At 37.0% G+C, this 24,178-nt stretch overlaps 1 protein-coding gene across 1 annotated transcript in view; it reads right to left on the reverse strand.

The window, feature by feature from the left end:
* The window catches only part of spock1 (SPARC (osteonectin), cwcv and kazal like domains proteoglycan 1), a 114,987-nt gene that overhangs the window by 23,083 nt on the left and 67,726 nt on the right, over positions 1 to 24,178 (reverse strand). Inside the window, exons 5-7 of the mRNA XM_055159668.1 lie at positions 13,132 to 13,249; positions 7,694 to 7,826; positions 3,938 to 4,094 (exon numbers count right to left, since the gene is read on the reverse strand). Of these exons, the coding sequence (XP_055015643.1) occupies positions 3,938 to 4,094; positions 7,694 to 7,826; positions 13,132 to 13,249 (408 nt within the window). The remainder of the gene's footprint in view (positions 1 to 3,937; positions 4,095 to 7,693; positions 7,827 to 13,131; positions 13,250 to 24,178) is intronic.

Here is a 24,178-nt window from a genome sequence, read left to right on the forward strand (position 1 = left end):
GCTTCATAAGTTTCTTGTCACCATAAAATATATAGCTCAGTCAAGTCTCTTCAAACTCAAGCCAAATCGATGGTGCCACAAGTTTGGTGCTAATTAACCCTGTGCAAGCTGATGTAAAGAGGTGAACGTCCAGTATGGTGGAGACATGCTCATTAGTAGCGTTCAAGCATAAAAAATATATATAATCAAACACATACACACATCTGCCTGGATGCAAGTATGTGGCGACCCTCCATTAGAAAAGCACACCTTTAATCAACACTTGCATTGCTTTTACAAAACATTTGAGAGTCCTCACTAGTACCTTTTTTCAAATCTAAAACTCTGACCTGAAATAAAAGGTTGTGTCCTTAGAAGGAGCCAAGTCTCGCATGAGCCAAAGTCAGTCAGAATTGTCGGGTGATGATGGAGGGAGTTAATTATGCGTTATGAGTTGTTAAGCTAACTTCATTAGCACATGGCCCAGGCTTAGAAGAAAAAGATAAGGCTATTATTAATCAGCCGCACACTGTCTTTTAGTATTAATTGTGTTTGATGAACCTGGGGATGCCTTTAAGTGTTTGGTAATCGCTGAGTGATTAGCACAGACCTGAGAGGAGGCAGAGCTGTGCAAATGTCTTGGTTCAAGCAGCTTCACAGGCTGTAAAAATAGCTCTATTCAAAAGCACATGCCAGTCCACTTACAGCCTGCAATATGGATATAAGCAAGACATAAAATATAATACAATACAATACTAAAGGTGGACTATCAAACTTTTCTGGTGGAGGGTCTGCTTTTTTCCATGTTATTGCTTTGTATGGAATGCTCCACTATACAGCTTTAAACTTGTCCTGCTTCATCAAGTTTTTTCGAGGTTTTGAGCAATAAAAAAACATATAATTAAATAAATGTAAAATAGACACGGTCGGTGCAATCACATCTTCATCTTAGCCGAGCACTCACCCAGAAAGTTTTAAGCACCTTTAATGAGCTTTTGACCTTGTTATAATGGTTTTCCCTCATCATTAACTTTTTCATTGTACTGTATTTGATTGAGGCAGGTTTGAGTAATCCTGTATTGTCCTGCAGAGTGGTCAGAAAATTCCTTTTTTCACCTATCCCCTATCCTTTAACTGTACATTATGGTTCTTATTTGTGAAAATTTGAGAAACTAGAACTCTTGCTTGCTTCTGTTTTCATTCAACCAATATTGGAGTTTACAATGAACAAAATGTAAAATGATGATCTTCTTATGTTACACATGTCTACTTTATCTTTAGCTCTACAAGAACAATTTCTAGATCTTTCAGTTAGAGTGACACTTGTTAAATTATAGTTCTAGCCAAGGAAAATATGAAGTAATATCGCCGCATAAGCTCCTCAACCAAATGTCTGCATTACTTTTACTTGAAAAGGCGTCTGCACAGAGCTCAGGGCTCCACTAAATATATATTTTATAGAGGTGAACCTTGGAGGCAAGATTCTGCTGGGTATATTGCCAGCTGTAAAGACTGTGTAATTTCAACAATAAACGTTTTAGTGTCATGGAGTTTGAAGTAATATAACAAGTATGAAAAAAAAATCTATATAATCAGGGATACTCAGAACTAGAGAACGATTGGTATGTTTTTTTCATGGCCAATGCTGATGTTGTTTGTTTAGAATCCAGAATAAACAATGGTTGATAAGCTCTGCTGATATGTTTGAGTCGATTTTGATCATTTTCCCCAAATTATGTAATTTAAATTTACTAAAAACTCACCCATAGCCCAAACCCATACGAGAGCAGTATAGTCACGTTTTCAGCAGTTATCTCTTTGCACTAAAGTGTTCAAATAAAGCCCTATGGGTATTTTTAGGCTGCAGGATAGCCAATATGCTAAAAAGTCCAAATATCAATCTCCTATAGCAATCACAAAAAAAACACTTACTGTAATAGAAACCAAAGAGAAAATGTGATCTGTTCTGCATAGTCCATCTGTCCCCTGTTAAACTTTAGATTGTGCCAAACACACATAAAAAGACATGGAGAACAGGCCAACGCCCCAAATTTGCATATACCAAGAATGCTAACAGTAGCTACACACTGTTGTATTTTAGCCATAGAACAACGTGTTGAATTTTCTGCACACCGTGTCAATCACTCATATCACTGTGCCTCATCTTAAAGTTGTTAGTCCATCAGGAAATGTCATAAAGACGGAAATAGTGTTCCTTATTAAGTTGTTATTGAAACATTGAGTGTTTTCCCCCCATGCCTCCCACTATATTGAGATCTTTATATTGCATCTGACCTTGTTCTGTATTGCATTTGAAAAGTGAACTGTATAATGTAAGTTAAGTCAGTGTGGACAACATACAGCAGACATACAGTAGACAGATAAGGATTCTGGTAGTGCGTCCCATCTGTGGAGAGGAAGTCTGTAATGATAACAATTCATCCCTTTGTCTGGAGCTATTCTTTAGATTGCATTTCTCCTCCTGAACCTCTCCATCTATCAGCTCAAATCCTATTTTCATGACAAACAATACGCCACACACTCTCGCTCCATCACAGCCCCTGTATCTGTCAGTGCAGAGGTGGAGGTGGCGGGGGAGAGAGAGGGGGAAAGGGAGGGGGAAAGAGGAGGTGGGGTGACAGGAAATGAATAGAAAAAAAGTGTGAATATCTTGGGAGTTTGAAGGATTACAGAGAAGAGGGCTGAAGTGTCTGTGTAGAGTGGCTGAGTATCTCCCAGCTGAACTCAGAATATAGCTCATTCTATCACTTCTCACACATCTGCTCTTCTACGGCCCATCTGCAAATATCTATTACACCTGTGTGGGCCAATGGGGAATGGAGCAGTGTGAGTGTTTAATTGACTTCAGACCACATGGGGACCAGAGCCAGGCAAACACACACCGACAAGCCGTAACTGCACTGTGTATTCAGACATCTTCTATCAAAAACATGATTGAGGGACACAACTGCAGTTTACTCCATAGTGAATACAAGCTCGTATTTTCATCACTACCAGTCACCAGTTCCGTCATGGTTCCTTGCTTTAACCACTTCCGAAATACTGACGACTGCAAACCAAGAGTAATTTGTAAACTAGCAATACATATTCTCATGCATACCCGTCCTACTAAAAGATACACTATGACGACAAAAAACAAAAGCTCACTTGTATTTTTAAAAGTGCATAATGTAACTTTTCCAGCAGCTTGCCTCCATGGAGATATTATTTGTTTGCCTGTTTCGCAGTATGGCATTTAAATAATTGTCCGGAATATATATAAAAAGAGGTGAAGGTGTTGTTTATAAAATGCATTGAAAAGCATGCATTCTTTCCACAGATATGACCTGTAACTTCACCTGATGGCATATTCTGCTTCTTTCCATGGAGACAGATTAAATGTATGACATTACAGGCAAAAAATAACAATAAGGAGTCAATATGGAAACAAGCAGGTTTCAGATCATTGACCAAACGTTATGATGAATAAATTTTGTCTCATTTTCTCATTCTTATCAGTCCAAACTCTACATGTTATAATGTACTTTCCTCATCACAAACATGCCTAGAGTTGTGTTTTTTTTCATTCACACATGTTTAACACACAAACCCTGAGGCTGAGTTCTTCTCGCAAACAGAAAACACTCTGTTCCACCATGGTGATGTCATGTGGTAATGCAGGGAGTTCACTGTGTCTTTACACATCTTCACTAGAATCATTTGGATAATTTTAGATCTGAAATTGCCAATCCCTACTGAACTAAAGATAAAATGTAGCTATTACATGATATCATAAGGTGGAACAGAGCATTTTGAAGATGCAGACAGACTAATAATAAAGGATTACTCAAACATGTGCAAATGAAACAAAACACAACTCCAGGTATGTTTTTGAATAAGCTCACAAGAGTCAGTTTTGTGTAATATAAGACCTTTAATTCAGACACAGCAGACTCACCAGCTCTCTCTGCTTTCCCTCGCTTCTCAGTTCTTTGGATCTTGTCCTGTTTGTGCTGCGGTTTGGGGACCTCGTGACCCGGCAAACAGGGACACAGCCCATCACACCGGACCAGTATAGTCTTCCCCGAGAGACAGCTCTGGAACTCCAACTTGCACTGTGGGGAATATACACAGAATATATAGGATACGTTGTGAGACACAATTCCCAAATGGTAAAACGACAAATGAGATTAGGCCCATGAGAACAAGACAAATGTATAATAAATAAAATGTGTGGTTCTGTTCACAATTTGTGCAATCTTTTATCAGTTTCATCTTGTGAGATCTCCCTACAAATTACAATAAATACATAACTTTGTAGATAATAACTGGGTGCACTGCCACGACAATTACTATATCGACTTTGTTCAATACATGAAAGCTGGAACAATATATTTTAGGGGTCAATATTTATCGTGTGCATATTTTTGTTGCAATTGTGAGGAAATTTCTGCAATTTTTTATGTAATAGGATAAGATTTGATCTGTACAGGGTTGAAAAAGTAAATCAGGACTAATCATTGGTTCATTCTGCAATTTATTTATTAGCTGATGCTTTTTTAATGATACTGTATTTAAAAAAATGGTTTGCTGAGATTATCCTGCTTTATTTCAGTAGTATCAGTATTATCATATATCACAGTATATCGCTGTAGCAATATACTGTGCTTCAAAATTTGTTATCGTGACAAGGTGTAATGCTTGAGTCAAGCCCGTATTAGCATAAGGTTACATCAGCTCTAAAAGAATATATGTATTTATCTGACAATGAATAATCCTTCTGTGAGCTTTTTATCTGTAAAAGTTTCCAGCTATTTTTTTTTACTCTGTCCCTCTGAGCAATATAAAGTACAAAAACCACATTGTAAAAGGCACCGCAAATTCAATTCAACGCTAAAAGCAAACTAATAGCATCTTTTCATAAGACATCGCTTCAATCTCTCCGTAGAGATTTTGGAGCTAAGACGTATTTGCTTTAACAGCTTTAAAGATTTATCTTAAATGAACAGACGTGTCCATTAGGCAGTCACAAAGGGCCAGTATAAACGCTGACGACGCCATGTGTATTTTTATTATACACAACACAACAAAGCTAATGGGATGAGAACAACAAGATGGACTACTTCAGAGTGCAATTTAACAGTATAAATCTCGTTTCAGGTAAGTGCAGGTGAAGAAAATGTTTGGACCTGTTGCAAAGGAAAAAAAAAATCCAATTACAAAAAGCTTCCTGGAGGAATAATGGAGGGCAGAATGAGTTATGTAAATTGTGTTTTTTGCAGGTGATGACGACAGGCTTTGTCACAGTGGACCGTGACTGTGCATAAAACGTTTACAGAGATACCACAAACAAATAGATGTCCTAGAAGTCTGCCTTTCTGCTCCCACAGGTTTAATTTCTCCAGTTCTAATCCATCACCTCCTCCTGTCTCCTCTTTGATAGTGCCGCTAATGTTGCCCAATGAAATTTGTCGACAAAGGAACAGCGCTGGGGCCTGTTGGGAGCGTTCTGAATTAGCTGTCTGGAGAGGCTGATAAAGAGTGAAGGGACCAGAAAATGAATAACCACCTCCAGCCACAGTCGCACAAATCTTTATGTTCAGATCCTATGGTGAGGCTACAGGTGAACTGAAAAAGAAAGGTTAGCATCAATACATTAACTCTCCAGAACAAATATATAGTTAATAGTGACTTAAAATGTCAGCTTTGCTTAGAGGTGCATTATGAAACTTTTCTTGTCTCCACGGAGATGTTATTGCCTGGAGTGTTCCACAGTATGGCATTAAACTTATCTATCCTACATTTATTCAATTACATATTATGTTGCTCTCCTTTCTGCACCTGCTTCTCTCCATGGAGATTAATTTAATGCTATATTCTGAAGGACTTCCTGGCACAGCGAGATCTCCATGCAGACAAGCAGGTAGTGGACCATCGACCAGGAAAGTTACACTGTGCACCTTTAATTATATAAATTATCTTTGACATAAAGCTCAGAGTTTGAGTTTGAAAATATGTCTAGTCACCACACCTGCCATTGCCTTTGAGGGGTAAAAACAGAGGAGTAGTTGGAGCAGATGAGAAAGGAGTAATGGACTTTACTTAGTGGTCTGAAAACTCTCCGGTGCCCTTTAATAGGATATATTGTGTGTCTGTGTGTGTGTGTATGTGGTGTGTGCGTGTGTGTGTGTGGTGTATGTGTGTGTGGTGCAGAGGAGGGAGCCATGTAATGTCGTGATAAAACATGAATAAGTGTGACACCAGAGCGTTACTGAGCAGCAGACTCGGAGTTGGACCACAGGGAGCCATCCGTTCAGCAGCCAACTCAACCTCCTCCAAATTACTACAGAAAGAGAGGGGAATGCCTGGCCCTCCTCTGAAATGTCATCTTTATTCTTTTATGATATTACTGCTACATTCACACTTGCTTCAGATGGCACAGACAGCTCACAGACAGACGGCCTGTCATTAGGAGTGAAGTGTCCAACTCGAGAGGAGCAGATGTCTGACCTCAAATCTATGAGGTGTGCATAATACATAAAGCTACATGTATAGTGTGATGTTGGTTGTGAAGTCCAGCTGGCCATGCACAATACTGAAATTTAATTTAACTGTGAGATTTTGTCATTTCAAATAGTCAATGATTAGCTTGGTTCTTTTTCATCAAGAAGTCTGCAGCCAATCCATAGCCAGTAAAAACATGTAGTTTGGAGCAAGAATTTAGACTTTATTGGCACTGATTTAAAGTCTATATTGTTAATGAAAATAACAGCAAAAGTTTTTTAATTTAAGTTGAAATAAATGTAATTTACAACATCAACATGAGGGAAAAAAAATAATGACACATTTTTTGTTATAGCCCAGCCCAAGATCCAACTTTAGGAAAGATTTGAAGATTTTTGGAAGGTTTGGGAACAATTTGCTCTCAACTTTAAGCTTTATTTTGGAAACAAGAACATAAGTAATAATGATATAGCAATATGAATACGTGACACACATAAGGCTGCTTTACTTCCACTCATCACATCTTCTCTCTTTCATTACTACAGGTTTTAGCCTCTGTAGAGCCCCTAGCATTCATGTTTACAATGCTTTAAACTTTAGCTGTAGCAATTAGCCACAATCTCCGTTTACCTCCCCTTGCAACTGGAAAGAAAAATCAGCTGTAAGTGCAAGTATATATATATGTTTTACTTTTACATTTACTGTTACATTATATAATTATCACTTATTTGACACCAGTTGCTTGCTATTGTTGCTACTTATTTTGAATGTGTTATTAGCATTTATATTGTTGCTCTTTGTTTTTATATTATATTGTGATCTGTGAGATACTGTGTCCAAATAATTTCCCTTGTGGATCACTAAAGCTAGTCTAAATCTAAGTCTAAGTTTGTTTCCCCAGTATGCATTTTTCAGACATCTAATCAAAAATCCAAACTAATGAGTATGATATTTCCCCCAGTTCCACATGGCAACTTTGGTATTATTTTGTCAGATTCAATAACAGTAATTATGAAGTGTTTTCAGTCATACACTGTGCAGTTTGCGTGGGAGGAAAGTGACAGCTGACTTGGTGTTGCTTCAATCAACACAAGAGTACAACTGTAATCAATGTGAAAATTTCAAATGTGACAAGAAGACAAAAGACTGCATTAATTACAGTCTCCAGAATTTGAAGTTGTCAAAACTACTGCCAAAATGCTAGGCTTACCTTGGAGGAGTAGGTGTGTCCGTCAGATCCACAGACAGGAGTTGACTGTTGAGTCGAGCAAAGCCTACATTTCCCATGAGCACCTGCTTCTGCTCTGTGCTTGTGTCCTGAGCTGCCTTTCCTGGCTTTTACACTGGAAAATAGGAGATTCACACATGTTTAAAATGTACTCAAGTAACATTATTCACACAATATTAAAACTTGGCACTGTATTAATTAACTGTTACTAGAAATCCACATAATATCAAGAGAAGACAGAAGGTGCAGACAGAGGTACTTGAAACTGTCAGTTAAGTTGAAGTAATTGCTTCTTGAATAGGATAATTTTAGTAGCTGTGTTGCTGTCACCTCTAGTAATAAAATTATACTTATTAAAAAACAAAAAACAATAACACTCGAATCATTAGTCCTACTGATTCTACTTCAACTATATAAGAAGCTTCTACTTCTATACACATGCTACCAACTGGCATGCATTTAAATTATGAAACTACTAAGAGCTAAACTTAAATGAACTGAACTGCAAATATATACTGGGCCTCATTTGTCATCAGACTTTACTTAAACCATTTAGATGTTGTTTTCTATGCAGATGGTGCTACTTCATTAAACATAACATAGTTGAGAATTTAATTGAATAAGGAATTTTTAGCAACTTCAGCTATTTCAGAAAATATTAACAACTTGGAAGAAGATGTGAAAAAACTAAAGTAAAAGTAACATTTTGTTCTTAGAGAGTTATTCATCTAAAGGTCAAATATGATTCTAAGAAAGTACTTCTTCCAATACTGCCTGACTACTGGCTAAACCCCACCAGCTCTGCATTCAAGTCAAAATGCATGGACAGTGAGTAATTAACACGAATCAAGATTAACATCGGCTAAGGGCAGGTGCACATTTTCAGCCAATCAACCCTCAGTTCCTCCACAGCCTATCTATCTCTTTTTAACCATCACTTAATCAGGTAAATCGCTCCCAGAGTGCACTGGGCTTCCATATGGCGCACATTTTCTAAAGTGGCACCAGATTAGAGAAGATGGAGGGGAGCGGGACAGTCTGCTCACATCTTCTAGCTCACATCTCCTACATCGGTGGTGCTTGATGAAACTCAGCCGAGCGTACAAGTGTGTAGAACATAAGATAACGCAGTGAGTCCCAGAGCTGCTCCTCCCCTCTGAGTCAACTTCACAAATGACATACTTTTCCTATAACACGAATACCTGAGCAAGAAACTAACTTTTCATAAAGACTGCTCTGCTGAGAATTGTGGGATGTTTTTTTTTTACCCTTTAATTGACAGTGAAGGTTTAGCTTGAGAGAGGAACAGGAGGGGAAATGGAGAATCAAAGCTTGCAAATAGAGTCAGAAAAATCATTCAATTCTCTATGTTACCTTACACCTCCACCGTCACACTGAAGATTTTGACGAATAGGCATAGGCATTGACATAGGCTATAAAAGTACATTTAAATCATGAAAATACTCAACTTAAATGCTCAACTTGAAGAAACTGTAAGTATGATTTTAAATTTCTCGACTGAGTCGTCTCCTCAGATACAAATTCAAATATAGCTGATTTGTTCTTAATTACAACAACATTGGGCGGCCAAGTTGTTTATGTTATAATTTGGGGTTTTGGGTCTGCCTCACCATTTTCCAATCAGAAAGCAGAATGAGTATCACATAAGTCCTTCAGCTGGGTTTCCAATTTCAGTGTCGAAATCAAGTTGGTTAAAATATATACTATGCCTTCTTTCTGCAGAGATCAGATTTCTATGTCTATGTAGCAAGCAACAACTGATTAATTACCAAACTTAACTTAAGCCTTTTAAATTTTATGTTGGTGCAATTTCATTTCAATAGCATTGTTGAGAATGTAATTAAATAAAGCCATAAATACTTTTGAAGTGACATTTTCATCAACCAACAAAACACTAACAACTTGGCAGAGTTGTTTGTTGTCAGCGTAAGATTGTTTGTCTAATTAGCTGATAATTAACAAGGGTGAAACAACTGGCTCATTAGAGGAAAAATAATGAGCACATTTTGCCTATTTTTGCCAATAAACTTTCCACAACTTTTCTATTCTATAAGACTCGCATATGGTTCAGCTCTGGGCCTATACATTTTTTCCATGTATTTGATCAAACTTTGTCTGGTACAGATACAGTATATTCTAAAAGCTATTCTTGAGGTCAAAAAAGTCCGCTGGGTACCACCTGCTTCTAATTATAGGGATGGGACAAGATCTCGAGATCAAATTGCCACGAGATTGTGTGCACATAGGAAAAACGATCTCGCGATATTTTAACCTCCGGGCATGAAAAAATTACGCATTGCTCAGTCTCTGGAGAGTTGGTATCTTTGAGCAGCTGTAGCTTAAAGACTCCTCCACATACAGACTTATAGCTCACATATTCAGATGAACTACACTCTAAACTCTGTCTCACTTTTTATTTCACAGTGATACCAGTATTGATGCAAATAATCAGTGTTAACGTTGGTCCTCTATTTGTGTCCCTCTGCAGTGCACATGCACAGAGCAACAGCAGTGGAGGAGAGGAGGGAGAGGAGGGAGGAGCTGGAGCGATAGAGAACAGAGTAGCACATCCAGGTTTTGTGTAATAATTTTAATAATGAAAAAAGTAATAGACATATTCATGGTAATAGAAGCTGAATATGCATAATGGGATAGGCTCACTAACCCTATTTCGTGTCTCGTCTCATAAAAATTCTGTCTTGTCCCACACATATCTAAGTTTAAAGCTTTTTTTAGTCCAAGTATCGAGAAGGGCGTGGTTAGCATGTTAGCATGTTAGCTTTAACGTGACATCAAAACTCAGTTCTGGTCTCTGAAAGTTTTGAAATACGCTAATGAAATCACGGCGGTGAATAATTAGGATGTTCTGAATTCATATGGTAAATTTTGGACCACTGCAAAATGTTTAAAATGAACTGAATATTTTAAAGGTGCATTGTGTAACTTTTCTAGTGTCCATCAAATGCTTGTCTCCACAGAGATGCAACCTCACTCACACTCAGAAGGCCTGTTTTTTTAGGTATTATAAAACCACTTTTGCACCTTTGTATTTGCAGAAATGTAAGTAAGAGCTGTTTAATGTCATACTGTAGAACATTCCAGGCAGAGCAGTGACAACTCTATAGAAACAAGCAGGTGACGGACCCAGAAAAGTTACACAATGCACCTTTAAGGCACCAGTGAACTCCTCTGCCTTATGACACATACCCTAGATCCCCTGCAGTGTATCTCTATGGCGCAGTAATTGTAAATGACTGCTATTTGACAGTACTACAGCCACTCTCAGCAGGCTCCAGGTCTACAGGAATTAACAGCGCCAGTCTCCATAATCACTGCTGAGTCCTAACCTGCTGCTGCTGCCAGTCCAGCCCCGCAGCCAAATACTATCAGGAGCTCAAATGAATGGCACTGAGTTCACCAGCACTTACATTGGTGTAAATATTAAATAGATGGACAGAGGGCATCTTCAGTCCTGCAACTGTAGTCAGTCTATAAATATTTTAAATTAATGGAATGGTATAATTTAAATAAGATTAACAACAGAGGAAGGTCAATGATTTAGCATAAAATACATAGTAAAAAATCTATAACCAGATACTGCTTGATATTATGAAATTAGATTTGGAGAAATATTGATACAAGAAAAAAATTAAATAAAATAGAAGAAGACCATATGGTAACATCAAAAGAAAAAAATATCACTTTATGTTAAAGGTTCTATTTTACACAAAATTCACTCCTGTGAGGTTTTAGTCATATTATAATGTTGTTGCCTCATCAAAAACATACCTGGAGTTGTGTTTTGTATCATTCACACATGTTTGAGCAATCCTTTATTATTCTTTTTAGTCTCTCTACATGTCCAAAGCTTAAAATGCTCTGTTCCACCTAGTGATGTCATGAAGCTGTATGAAGTTAACAGCTCAGCTTTGTTCAGTAGAGATTTGCAAATCTTGGGCTGAACACATGCAGATTATTCTAGTGAATGTGTATGGAGCCCCTCTTGTATTACCACATGAGATCACAAGGTAGAATGGAGTGTTTGCAATGAGGAAACAACATTATAACATAAATCAGAAAATTGTGCAATATAGGCCTTAAATGTTGTTATGCTGCATAAATAGGGTTTTAATTATTAAATTACTGAATATTGAAAATTTTCCTTGGTATTGAAAAAACAAAACAAAACAGATTTTAAGTATTATGCCAACACCACTGAAATAATGCTATTATTTTAAAAAATGCTGGTTCACTGTTGACGCAACCACTAAAAATACCTGTTTTATCATAATTTATTGATAATGGACAATGACCCGTAGAAGCAATCCTGCACATCAACAATGCATTACCTAATTAAATGTGTCTGCATTATTTTTCAGTGAACAATGCGCTCTGCCCTTTGCGAGGACTCCGACTCCATGCTAATTATGGCAACTAATTCAACTCTGAGATGGAATAATAATACAGTCCACCAGTTTAGCAAGTGTTGTGTTGTGAAAATGGCAAAAATAAATTGCATATGAACAGAAGTTGTAATTAATGTAGTACAAAAGCAAGAGAGTCTCAAAAGCACATGACTTGAAAAAATCAATTACAGCTCCAGTGACAGAACACACTTCTAGGACTTTTAAGGCAATGTTTGTTCATCGGTAAATTTAAAAATAACAAAAATTGGTGGTGTGGCAAAGGTTGAGTACAAAAACAAAACTGAAGACAAGCCATGTTTTTCAGAGTCCAAGGAGCACAAAGATACACACAATTTGACTAATAACAGTACTACTCAGTGTAATATTTATAGTCTATATCCATGTAACTCAAATGTATGAATGATAACTCTTAACAAACTGCTGGGTGTTGGTATGGGATGGAAATTGTCCATGGGAAATTTAATTAATAATTTTGAAATGATTGAGTATTTTATTACTGAGTCTGGACCCTAAATTATTATTATTTTTTAAACAAAAGAAATGTCTTAAAAAAACAAAAAAACAGACCTACTAGTATAATACAAAAGTGACTTTTCAAAGCTTTTAACCATGTTAGAGTTGTTTCCCCTCCTCATTTAGCCTCTTGAAGTTGTATTTGGAGTTATTTGTGCATGTATGAGTAATCTTTAATCACTCATTTAAAAGACGGCATATTGTCAATCAACCCCCGCTTTCCCCGCCACTGGCACACGTCCACTGCTCTGTACTTCGTTCTCCACTTTTATTTTCTTAATCAGTGATACACATAGGATTCAGCAGCATCATATAGTAATTTTGTTGCAATAAAAAAAAAATAATAATCTGCTACTCGCTACTGCGATGACCCATCAGATGTGGCAACAAATGTGATAAACATATGATAAACATGTTTTTATATTTAAAAAAAAGGGCTGAGTTGTGATTGGCTCTTACCTGTGACCTGGCTGCTTGTGGTTGGTGCAAATGGCTGTCTGGTAATCATGGCTTATGCAAATCTTGTGAGGAGGGCACTTCACCTTCAGACAAGGATCCTGCTTGGTTACATCTGGACCTAGAGCGAGAGGACGAGACAAGACTTTAGATGCAAAAATAAACTTGGAGCATCAGCATAACGCATGGAGCTGTATAGGGCTCCAGCTGACACCACGGAAAATAATGAGACAGAGAAGAGGAGCGCTGTATGGTACAAGGCAGAAGTTCTCAAACTCTTCAGATCAAGTACCATCTAAAAACATTATCAAGTAAAATTACCCTAAATCTCTCCAATAGCAAAAACAAAGTCTAAACCATAGATGGACTATAATAAGGCACAGCTATGCTTGTCCTTTTGGTTTGATCCTGTTCTAGTCCTGGTTTAGTTCTGATCTAGCCCAGGTTTGGTTCTGGGTTGTCTCAATTTTTATGTGGAGTATGTACAAGTGTGAAAACAGTTTAAGACAACACTTGATCTACTTTAGACCAAGATAAATACAAGGTAAGTACAGATAAACAAAAACTATGCTTAAATCTAGATTTTAAAAGGACTAAAAACACTGAAATTACATATTGTTACATATTCAGAAATATCAATAGCATCAACAGAAGATACACTGAACCCTACACTTTGAAAACCACTGACTAAAAGTATTAAAAGTTAGTATTTTATCAAGTAAGATAGTTAATGAGTTTTTTTTCAGGCCTAAACCAAGTTTTAACAGGACTAAAAACACCAAAATTACACATTCAAAAATATGACAAAAATAACATCAGAAGATACACTCAACCCCACAGTTTCAGAGTCACTGAAAAAATATTAACAGTGGTAGTAATCTAGCTAGTTCATGAGTTGTTGTTTTTTTTTTTTTTTTATTTCGGGGCTAAAACAAAATTTTTACCAGACTAAAATACAATAATTTCATGTTTAAAAATATAATTTTAATAGCATCAGCAGAAGGTATACTTAACCCCACAGTTTCAGAACCAATGACTATTAAAATTGTTAAAAGTAGTAGTATTATATCAAGTAAGCTGGTTAATGAGTCTTTTCAGGCCTAAACTAAGATTTTAACAGGACAAAAAACATTGAAATTAGGTGTTTAAAAACATGAATGGCATCAACAGAAGATGCGCTCAAACCCTCAGTTTGAGAACTATTGACTATTAAAAGTATTAAAAGTAGTAGTATTCTATCAAGTAAGCTAGTTAATGATTTTTTTTTTTTTTCAGAATCTCAGTCTCCATTTTGGCTCAAATCAATCTCTCAGTGACATTATCGAAGTGGCGGCGAGGCACAGTTGGCTCGTGTCTAAGGTGACGAAGGATCAAAGCAGCTCATTGACTCCGGCCATTGTGTCGCTTCACACAGAGCTAACGGCAAAAGCACTTTCATTTGACAGAAGGGAGAGCAAAAGTACCAGAGGTGGCAGTAAAAGGGAGAGGAGAGAGCTTTTACTGCAAATGAAGTGAGAGACAGGCCCTGGACCCCGGGCGGACCGCCACTATTCCCTGTCTAGTCAATGTGTTCGGCTAAACGCACAAAAAAAAAAAAAAACCTTATTAGAAGCCGTTAAAGAGACTAAACACACAAAGATAGATCAAAGATGGAGTGGGTTTTATACTGAGGAGAGTGAACTGAAAATTGCAGCCAATCCCATGTTAATTAAGAGCTGAGAGAAGTGTATGGATCAAAGGCCTGCATTATGTACAGCTAATTAGCATGTGGCGGCTAACATCTTAAAGCAGTGGCCTCGTCTCCATTAGCGACCTAATGGGACGTGAGTGCGCCACAGCTGGTGTCTCATATATATTCATATACAGACACATGCTCTGACCTCAACTCATGTTTACACCCTGCTCTGTCGGCACCACAGAGAACTATCTACGCAAGTCAAAATTAGGACACCATATCTGCAAAAATACCTATAACAAAACATTTTTATGATTATTATGATTAGTAGTAGCAAACAAAACAGTTATTTACGAGTAGACATCAAGTTTACTAGATGAGCTTCTACATGAATAGTTCAGCGGTGTTAACACATTTAATTGCTTTCTATTAGTAACAGATCAAGTAGGCTATGGCGGTAGAAGAAAACATAGCAGTAAGTTCAAGTAGCATGAATAAGTTTTGCATATATTAAAGGATCTATATTACACAAAATTGGATTCTTGTGAGCTTTGAGTCATGTTATAATGCTGTTAACTCATCAAAAACATACCTGAAGTTGTGTTTTGTTTCATTCACACATGGGCCCTTCAACACATAACATATAACTTGCATATATTAACATAGCAAATAACTGCACATATTTTTATTGAGTATAAATCTAGACTGCTAGATTCATTCTGCCAAAATCGGTACGTTTAAGTTGACTTACAAGTCAGCTGATGTAAACATAAATGTTAGTGGTCTTGAAAGAATTATCAGTATAATAATTGAATAAACAACAGTGACAAACAATGACAAAGGCAATGATACACTAGATGTGCTTGAAGCCAGTACCATCAATTGAAAATGGATCCTGGATGGGAGCCAAAATGACCAGATGACCACCGCTGAATCTTTCTACACTGAATTATGCCTGGACAAATGAAGGACTACAATGTCTCATTTCCGACACTACATGATCTTATATGACAAATACTATACATGCGACATGAAGTCAGAAAAAAATTAAGAATGAAAGTGTAGTTACAGCCAAACAGCTGTTGACATTACACAAAAGTAATGACCTCATAAATGTAAAGAGCTCATAGGTTAAAGAAGGATATCCACATTTTGAACTCTAAGCATTTAACACAAGGCTAAATCCCTCTTCCTATTTGGCTGTGTGTTTGTATCTGCTCTTATTTGCTCCATGTCCTCTGCTCCGTGCATCGATCAGCGTCAGGGGAAAACCCATCTTACCTCACTTTGCTTCAAAATGGCTTTATCACCCAACGGAAATGAGAGATGAAGGAAGAGCTGACAGGAGCCTATCTGGTATCTGGTTAGTACCGGATTGGAGCACAATTTAGGATTTAGACTGTGACCTCCGCTGTCGCCCTGATAGGAAATATATTGGCACTTACAAATAAGCAGACAGTTTCTATGTAAAACTTTGTCGGCCATGATGGGATGTGAGATGAGGGATTTACAGATTGAGAAGAGGAGCGAATAGAAGAATAGTATGGTAAAGCCACGCAAAGCAACTATCGCTGTCTCCCTGACAACCAAACAGGAAAAATTACACAAAGGGCCCAATATTACGTTATTTTCTGATCCATTTCCAAACCATATCTGGTGTTGTGTTTTGTTTCACTCACACATGTTGAACACACAAACCCTGCATATTTAGGCTGTGTCTACCTGACCATTCCTCCTGTTCAACTGCATTTAGAGCTTTGACTGAGACACAAAGGCGGCTGAGAAGCCCTGTATGACTGAACAGTTTGCTGCAAAATTAGAATTTCTTACGTTTTTATTTCTCTCTCTTCTCTCTCTTCTTTTCTCAAACAATATGTGATGTCATGTGATGTCAAGCGCCCCACTGTGTTTTTAAACTAATTCTAAGATGGCTAAAACCTCAAAAGAGTCAGTTTTGCAAAAAATATAAGACATTTAAATTTACATTTAAGAAAAAGTGCAAGCATTAGTATTTCACATTTTTACTCCATTCTATTACAGTGTGTGTGTGCCATACTATGAAATTAATAGAATTTGCTAACAGTGTAATAATGTCTAAAATTGAATTATATATATATTTTTAATCAGTGATATAGCAATATTGTCTGCCCTGATCTAGCACTGTTACTGATAGCATCTTTCATTCTGGCTGTGACCTACAAACTGACGACCTGCCAGATATCCATAGCAGTTGTCATGCAATGATACACTAACATAATTTAATACAACTTTATAGTTACAAGAGGTTTTGTTAATGTTTTAATGAAAAATCTCTTTCAAACCACAATTGAAATGCCGACTCAAAGCAGCAGTTTTCTTTCTTCTCGTCAAGTCTCTAAGCAGCCATTGTTATGTCTCTTTCTTAGGTAAGACTTTCTTCTTGTGCATGACTGTGTGAATATTATTCTTATGCATGATTATGTGCGTATCAATAGAGGCTGTTGTATTAATTCTCTCACTGCCAGTGCACTAAAGTCCCCTCTTAACACTGTGTAAACCATTGAAACCTTATTAATTTATGGAAATGAGCGAGGTTGCCAGACATGATAAGACGTTTCCAAATGAGCAGGTGTGGAGGATTGGCCCTGTGTCTGTCTGTTTATAGTGTGATGAGTAAATATTCACTCAAATACACTTTGCTGGAGTCAAACTTGCTCTGAACAAAGTGTAAGAGGGTTTATTTACAAAGTTTGGAATAAAATAAAGCAAATGTTTCCTAATGCTGCATTAAAGATCAAGATCATATGTGAAAAACATGTTTTGGGGGGTTATCTATATATCAGTTAGTTTCAATCAAAGACGATGTCCCTGGAGATGAATTGATCAGAACATTATTTTTAAGGAAGACCTATTGTGCTTGTGCCTGCTATATAGCTATAATCTATGACACTTGTAGATCATTATGTTATAATTTGCATATTTTAAATTGTAATATTCAGCTAAAACAACTTAATAAAAAAAAAATGTCAGCGGACTTTAGAAATAAGCTGTGCCCAATGGAAGTTGATGTTGCCGTAAACATCATCACAACGTTTCACCAATTAGTAAAAGAAAATTGGAGCACGAAGTAAGCACAGAGTAGTGGGTGTACGCCGGTGGTGGTGAAAACAGGAACTGATTGGCAATAAGGAGCCTTGAAAATAAGCGATTAAAGATCAAACATGCCCAAATCACTCCAAATATAACTTTTGGTGAGTACATGGCGAGGAGAACAACTATAACATGGTTAAAAGCTCTAAAAAGTCAATTTTGCATAATAGGTCTGCTTTAAAGTGTTAAAAAACAGCAGTAGATTGAGGGCTGAGTCACTAATAGACTAATATATTAGTCACATTGTAATGTCAAAATACTTGTGAGTGAAAGCATTTTACTGCAGGGCTAAAATCTGTCCTGGTGCTGCCAGATAATTTGAACAACAAAATAATAAAATCACAAATTGTAAAGGCAGAAAATACTGTATATTATAAAATGTCCTCTAGAAAGAAATCATTCTGCCTGTTAAGTAAAATCTGCTAATTTTCCAGGTCAAACCATAGATTGTACTGTATATATAAATGGACATAGCTAACCTGTTGGCGGTCACATTCCAAATAGAAAGTCAGCATGGGGGTGCTTCCGGCTCCATCGATTCTGACTCCAATTGTCTTTACATTAAAAAAATTATCCCCCCTCTCTCTCTGGTCTCATTAAAATGTTTGTATTAGCCTGCTCTATAAGATTCTGGAGTTTTTATTTCGCTATTATGTCTGCAAGTAAAGTCCTATTCCTTATATGGAACTCTGCATTCGCTAGGATCATGAGCTTCATTTGACTGGAGCTGAATGCTATGGGTGACGTCACTCTCCTTTACTCCACTTCTTTATACAGTATATAGTTCAGACACTATGAAATGGATGTGGTTCTCATAATCTATCATGTTTTAATCTGCTCAGAAATGTGTCACTCCCTAGACATTTTTTAAGTATGCACTCTCAACATAATCCTAATCTAACAAATCAAATCACTATTTTTTAAATTTTGACATCCAGAGTCATATTCAGTGAAAGAGCTATCTTGTTCTGCCACATTTAAATGAGTTTGTCTGTGGAGTTAACTGTCCGTGGCCATATGTGATGATGACGGATAACCCTAGGCACTGGGTTGAGGGGGCAGCGGTGAGACAGATGGAGGCGTGGGCTAGGCTGTGACTGGGACAGAGAGCACATAGCAACGCAGAGCCATTAACAAGTGGACACCAAGGTCATGTGTTTGAAGACAGCTCTTTGGCTCAGCGACCAAGCCAGACGGACATGTACTGTAGCACTCATTTGTACAGCAGGAACATTCAGAAGATCATTTGGAGATGAGTGGTGTTAGCGACTGTAAAATGATCTGAAATGACTTGCGTTAGCCAGTGATAGCAAAGACAAATGGCATAGACAATAAACTGCAATAAAGTGCCTCGATAGTTAAACAGTGTAGTTAAAGGGCCCATGTTACTCTATTTTCTGATCTATGTTATAATGTTGTTTCCTCATCAAAAACATCCCAGTAGTTGTGTTTTGTTTTGTTTCATTCACACATGTTTAACACACAAACCCTGCATATTTAGGCTGAGGTTGTTTCTCAAACAGAAAACACTCTGCTCCACCTTATGATGTCAAGTAGTAATAAAGATAGTATTTCACTGTGTTTTCAAACTTCACTTTCACAAGAATCATCATTTAGATTGTTACATCCCTGGAATTGCCGATCTCTGTAAAAGGTAAAAAGTAGCTGTTAATTTGAAAACTTCATGACATCACAAGGTGGAAGAGAGCATTCTGAGCATTGGAGATGTAGACAGACTAATAATAAAAAATTACATATGTGTGAATGAAACAAAACACAACTATATACATGTTGTGATGAGGTAATACCATTATAACATGACATAAAGCTCATAAGACTCAATTTAAAGTAATGCTGATTGAAAAATCAAATTGCAATCTCATCCCTGATCTACCATTTTGAACATATCATGATATTGTGATTCTTATATTTCTCTATTTAATGCAGCAATCAAAAATGTGTACATGATTTGTGATAAAATTCAAATTTTGTTATGGCTCCATGAAAATCAGGACTATTACTGTTATTTGCCATATTGCCCACTCCATTGAAGGCAAGCTTATTTTTATAGCACAATTCATACACAAATTAATTAAAAGTGATTTACAGAATAAGAAAGACATTAAAAACACAATACAAACACATATGATTAATATATAATGATTCATTAGATTAATGTTTTTTATCTTTACTGTATTATTTGCTCATTGCTCTTTTGACTGTTTTAATGTGTTCTGTAAAGCGTCTTTGAGTGTCCTGAAAAGCCCAATATAAATAAAATGTATTATAATTATTATTATAATTAATCATAACAAAGTTAAAAGAGAAGAGATTCATGTTCATGTGATGTTATGTTTTTTTTAAGTAAATATAATAATAGCAAATAGCAGTATGGCTTAGAGCTTTGTTTCTAGTGGCTACTCACCCACACACAGCACTCTCACATTGGACAAGAGGGCAAACCACCAACAGACTTTGAATAAGCTTCAACATAACTAGCCTATGTACTGTATTTTACAAAGAATATCCCAACTATCCATTTCTGTACAGGGAAAGCTCTTAAAATATTTTCATACTGGGAAAAGCAACCCTGACATACAAACTAATAGAAACATTCAGAAATGTGATCAATCTAGAACTCAACACATGTTTATGAATTTTGTCTCAACTTTAAGCTTTAAGGATTAAATTAATTCTATACTACAGTATATGCTATATGCTTTTTGTGCTTATCATGTCATTGCCTCTTCCTGCTTAAACTATCGGCAGTGTGCATCTTCTCCCTGGTTGTGGGTGTACCAGTCCATATATTGACTTCTATTACAGATTCAGTCTAAATCCACAGAGCATGCCACCAGAGCCACAGGGCAAACAGAGAGAGAGAAAGAACTGGAAGGAAAGAGAGACAGAAAGAGAGACAGAAGTGGAAGGACAGAGAGAGAGAGAGAGAGAGAGAGAGAGAGAGCAAGAGACAGAGAGAAAGTGAGAGATACAGAGAAATAGAGTGAGTGAGTGAAAGAAAGAGCTAAAAGGGAAAAATCACCAGAGCTTCCCAAGAGTGCTACACATTGACAGCATATTGTAATCCACGCTGGTCTTTTATTATACTGCCATATGTAACCCTACTAGGTGGTTATATTGACAAAAAATGTATCTCAATATTTATTTTCATTTTATCAATAATGATATTCAGATAGTATCGTGTCAATGTGTCAGAAATGTGTCTAGGTTTAAGTACCTATGTTTGGAAGACTACACAGACAGAACATCAGGTGCAATATTACACGTTCGATTTACATATAACTGATCTTAACAATAAAAAAAAAATAGTATTGAAAATGACATTATCAGTCCATTGCCTGTATACTTTACATTCTACAGCAAATACAGGGCTTTAAATTGTCCTTTGTGAGAAGCCTCCTATTCAGCATCAGTTCTTTTGTGGTTTCCAAGGGTACACTTGAGCAGTTATTTTCGAACTTGAACTTTTGAACAAGCACAAATTTAGCATTCAAAAATATTCTACCAGATTACTCAGACATACAAAACGCTGCACATATCTGAAACCTGAAGCACTTTGAGGACAAAAAAGTCAAAAGAAGCCCTATTGTCAAACGGACAAAGAATCCATCTCCTTATTTTCTGGTTGCTCACGGCTGAAGTTGGTCAGTTTGTTCCCTTCTTACAAACAGGAAGATTTCACCACCAATGGGTATTATCATTTATTCATATTGCTTATTTAGAGTTGTCCACATCGCGCATGCATAATTCTAAAGAGAAAACTATTCATCTCTGGAACCAAACAGTATCTGATCTTAAAGCTACCTTGTTGTGAGTTATAATTTAGCCCACTGAGTGGTTAAATCCTGTAGTTGTGTTGTAGTTTATGTGATATACAGATGTGCACTAATCTTTTATAATTTTTGGTCTCTATATGTTTGTTAGCATGTTGCTTAGTTGTTAAAAAAAAAAGATTCATCATAGAAGACTCACAAAACAACCAAAGCTGTCAAAACTGTAAGTTTCCCAGGTTAGAACGCAAAATTAAACATATCAAGATTTATCCAATTAATTTTATAGAAAGACAGTCAAATCTCCTCTCCACCTACACTACACAGTACTCCATCAGAATTTCTCTTGCGTAAACAACACTAATACAGCTCCACCTGGGCGCAAACACCATTTAACGCTATGCCGCTCTCAAGTGTATTACCTACCACAAAGTTTACTTCAATTACACCTGGCCTTTTGAGCACTTTTGTACCTGTAGCGGCCGTTAAGAGTCAGAGAAATGGCTGTACCAGAGGACGCTAAGATGAAGCACTGCTCTGGCTGTGAATGAGGCCAGAGAGGAGGGCAGTGATTGGATAATAAAGACAGACCATAATAGTCAGACTGCCAACAAGCCAAGCCGCCCTGTCAGGGAGGAGAGTCTGACCTCAAATTAATTGCAGCTGAGATGGACATGGGTCAGTGGGCTTCTGTTGTAGCGCTGTGTTGTGTTCCCATAATCCTTTGTGTTCTCCGCGGCCTGTTTTCAAATGGCAAACAAACTGAATTAAATAAGCCGCAATTGAAATGAGCATCCCCCAAAGTACAATCCTCTACAACTGTTATTAGGAAAACGAGGATCACTTTTGGGCCCATGATAAACTAATTAAAAAGGTGTTTTGTATTTTTCACCTCAGGGGCTGGAGCGAAACGAGTGATTGTGAGAAGAGAAAAAAGTAAATCTAAAACAGCACACTCTCTAAATTTGAACTTTTTTGTTGTGGTCTTGGTCGTTATTTCAAATGAAAAACACAAATTGATCTGAAAAAGTCACATTGATCTCGTGCAGATTCTAACATTTTGTCCTTGGCCAAAGGGCTGCACAATGAATTGCTTTCGATTCAAATAGTTACAATCATCAAATCACAAAAGCTGTGCAATGCAATGTTTTGAAATGTATAAGATGTATTAATTTAGTAGCTCATATTATTAATTTTTTCTTTTAAATGTGAATCCTGAACTGAAAAAAAAAAGCTGGGTTTCAGATATAATCAGAACATTCATATTTAGAGTTACAGGGTCTAGAGTCGCAAATATAAGTCATTATCAACATTTGTGAATTAAACTTTTAGATATTTCATATGATAATGAAATATCTAAAAGAGTATCTGAAAACCACCAATGGCAAATCTCTTCTCAACTTTTTCCAAAACTGTGCAGCCTTGCTACAGATCACTATCAATACTTTCATTAACATTCCCTGGGGGTGTGATGCTAACTGTAGGCATACTCTGTCTGAGGCTTTCTTAGACTTTAATCTGAGCTTTATTTGAGCACAATTTGACCAAAAAAAACCCTAACCTAGCTGGAACTACAACACGTGAGCTGATTTGTGTTGCTAAACAAGTCCGTCTCAAATTACAGTCACGGCTTCATATTCATCACAGGCTCCTGAAAATGTGTTGTTTAAATCCCTTTTGTATTTTTCAGACAATCTTGAAATTTTGTGTCCATGGTAATTGCTGAATATTCCGCCATACACATACATGCACCACCAGCGTGATGTCACTGGAAAGTATCAATGAAAAGGAACTGCACTCCTCCACTTTTTTGGAATTCGTACGGTTTGTCCCATCAGAGCCACCGTAGCTATAAATGACAGAGAAGTAATGAGTGATGAAAAGTGCAAACAGAGAGGGCCGTGGGGACAATGCAGCATAGAAAAGATTTGTCATGCAGAAAATTAATTATTGAAAACATGAGCAAATCATATTATTGTGGGTGTAACTGAGGAAGGAAAAGATAACAGGCTTTTCCATTCAGGGATGTTTGAGGCAAAATATATCGGGGGGAAAAAACTATTGGCTTATTACACTCAAACTGAATATTCATCTCACGAGCTTTGGCAGTGTGTGTTTTGTGTGCCGTTGCAGCAGCATTTTTAAAGCAGCCATATGAAAGCAAATAATCAGGCCTTTGAAGACGGCTTCAAAGCTTAAGAGGCAAAGATCCACTTAAGGACAACACAAGCCTGGGACAAGAGGGTTTGTTCTACCAGTTAATTGTCACGCTCTAAATATACAACCTGTTTGGCTTTGGATGTCAACAAGGACGATCTCCTCACAATACAGGCTATATTAATTTAGGCTCTAAAAAGACAATAGGGTAGGGCTATAGTTCACTAAAGAAATTCTTTGTCCACTAAAGAGATGTCCTGCTGATTTTTTAACCTATTTATTAAAAAGGGGCCATGGC

Source organism: Boleophthalmus pectinirostris, unplaced genomic scaffold (genome assembly GCF_026225935.1).
Source record: "Boleophthalmus pectinirostris isolate CB_2022bp ecotype Guang Dong unplaced genomic scaffold, ASM2622593v1 HiC_scaffold_23, whole genome shotgun sequence".
Lineage (NCBI taxonomy): Eukaryota > Metazoa > Chordata > Actinopteri > Gobiiformes > Gobiidae > Boleophthalmus > Boleophthalmus pectinirostris.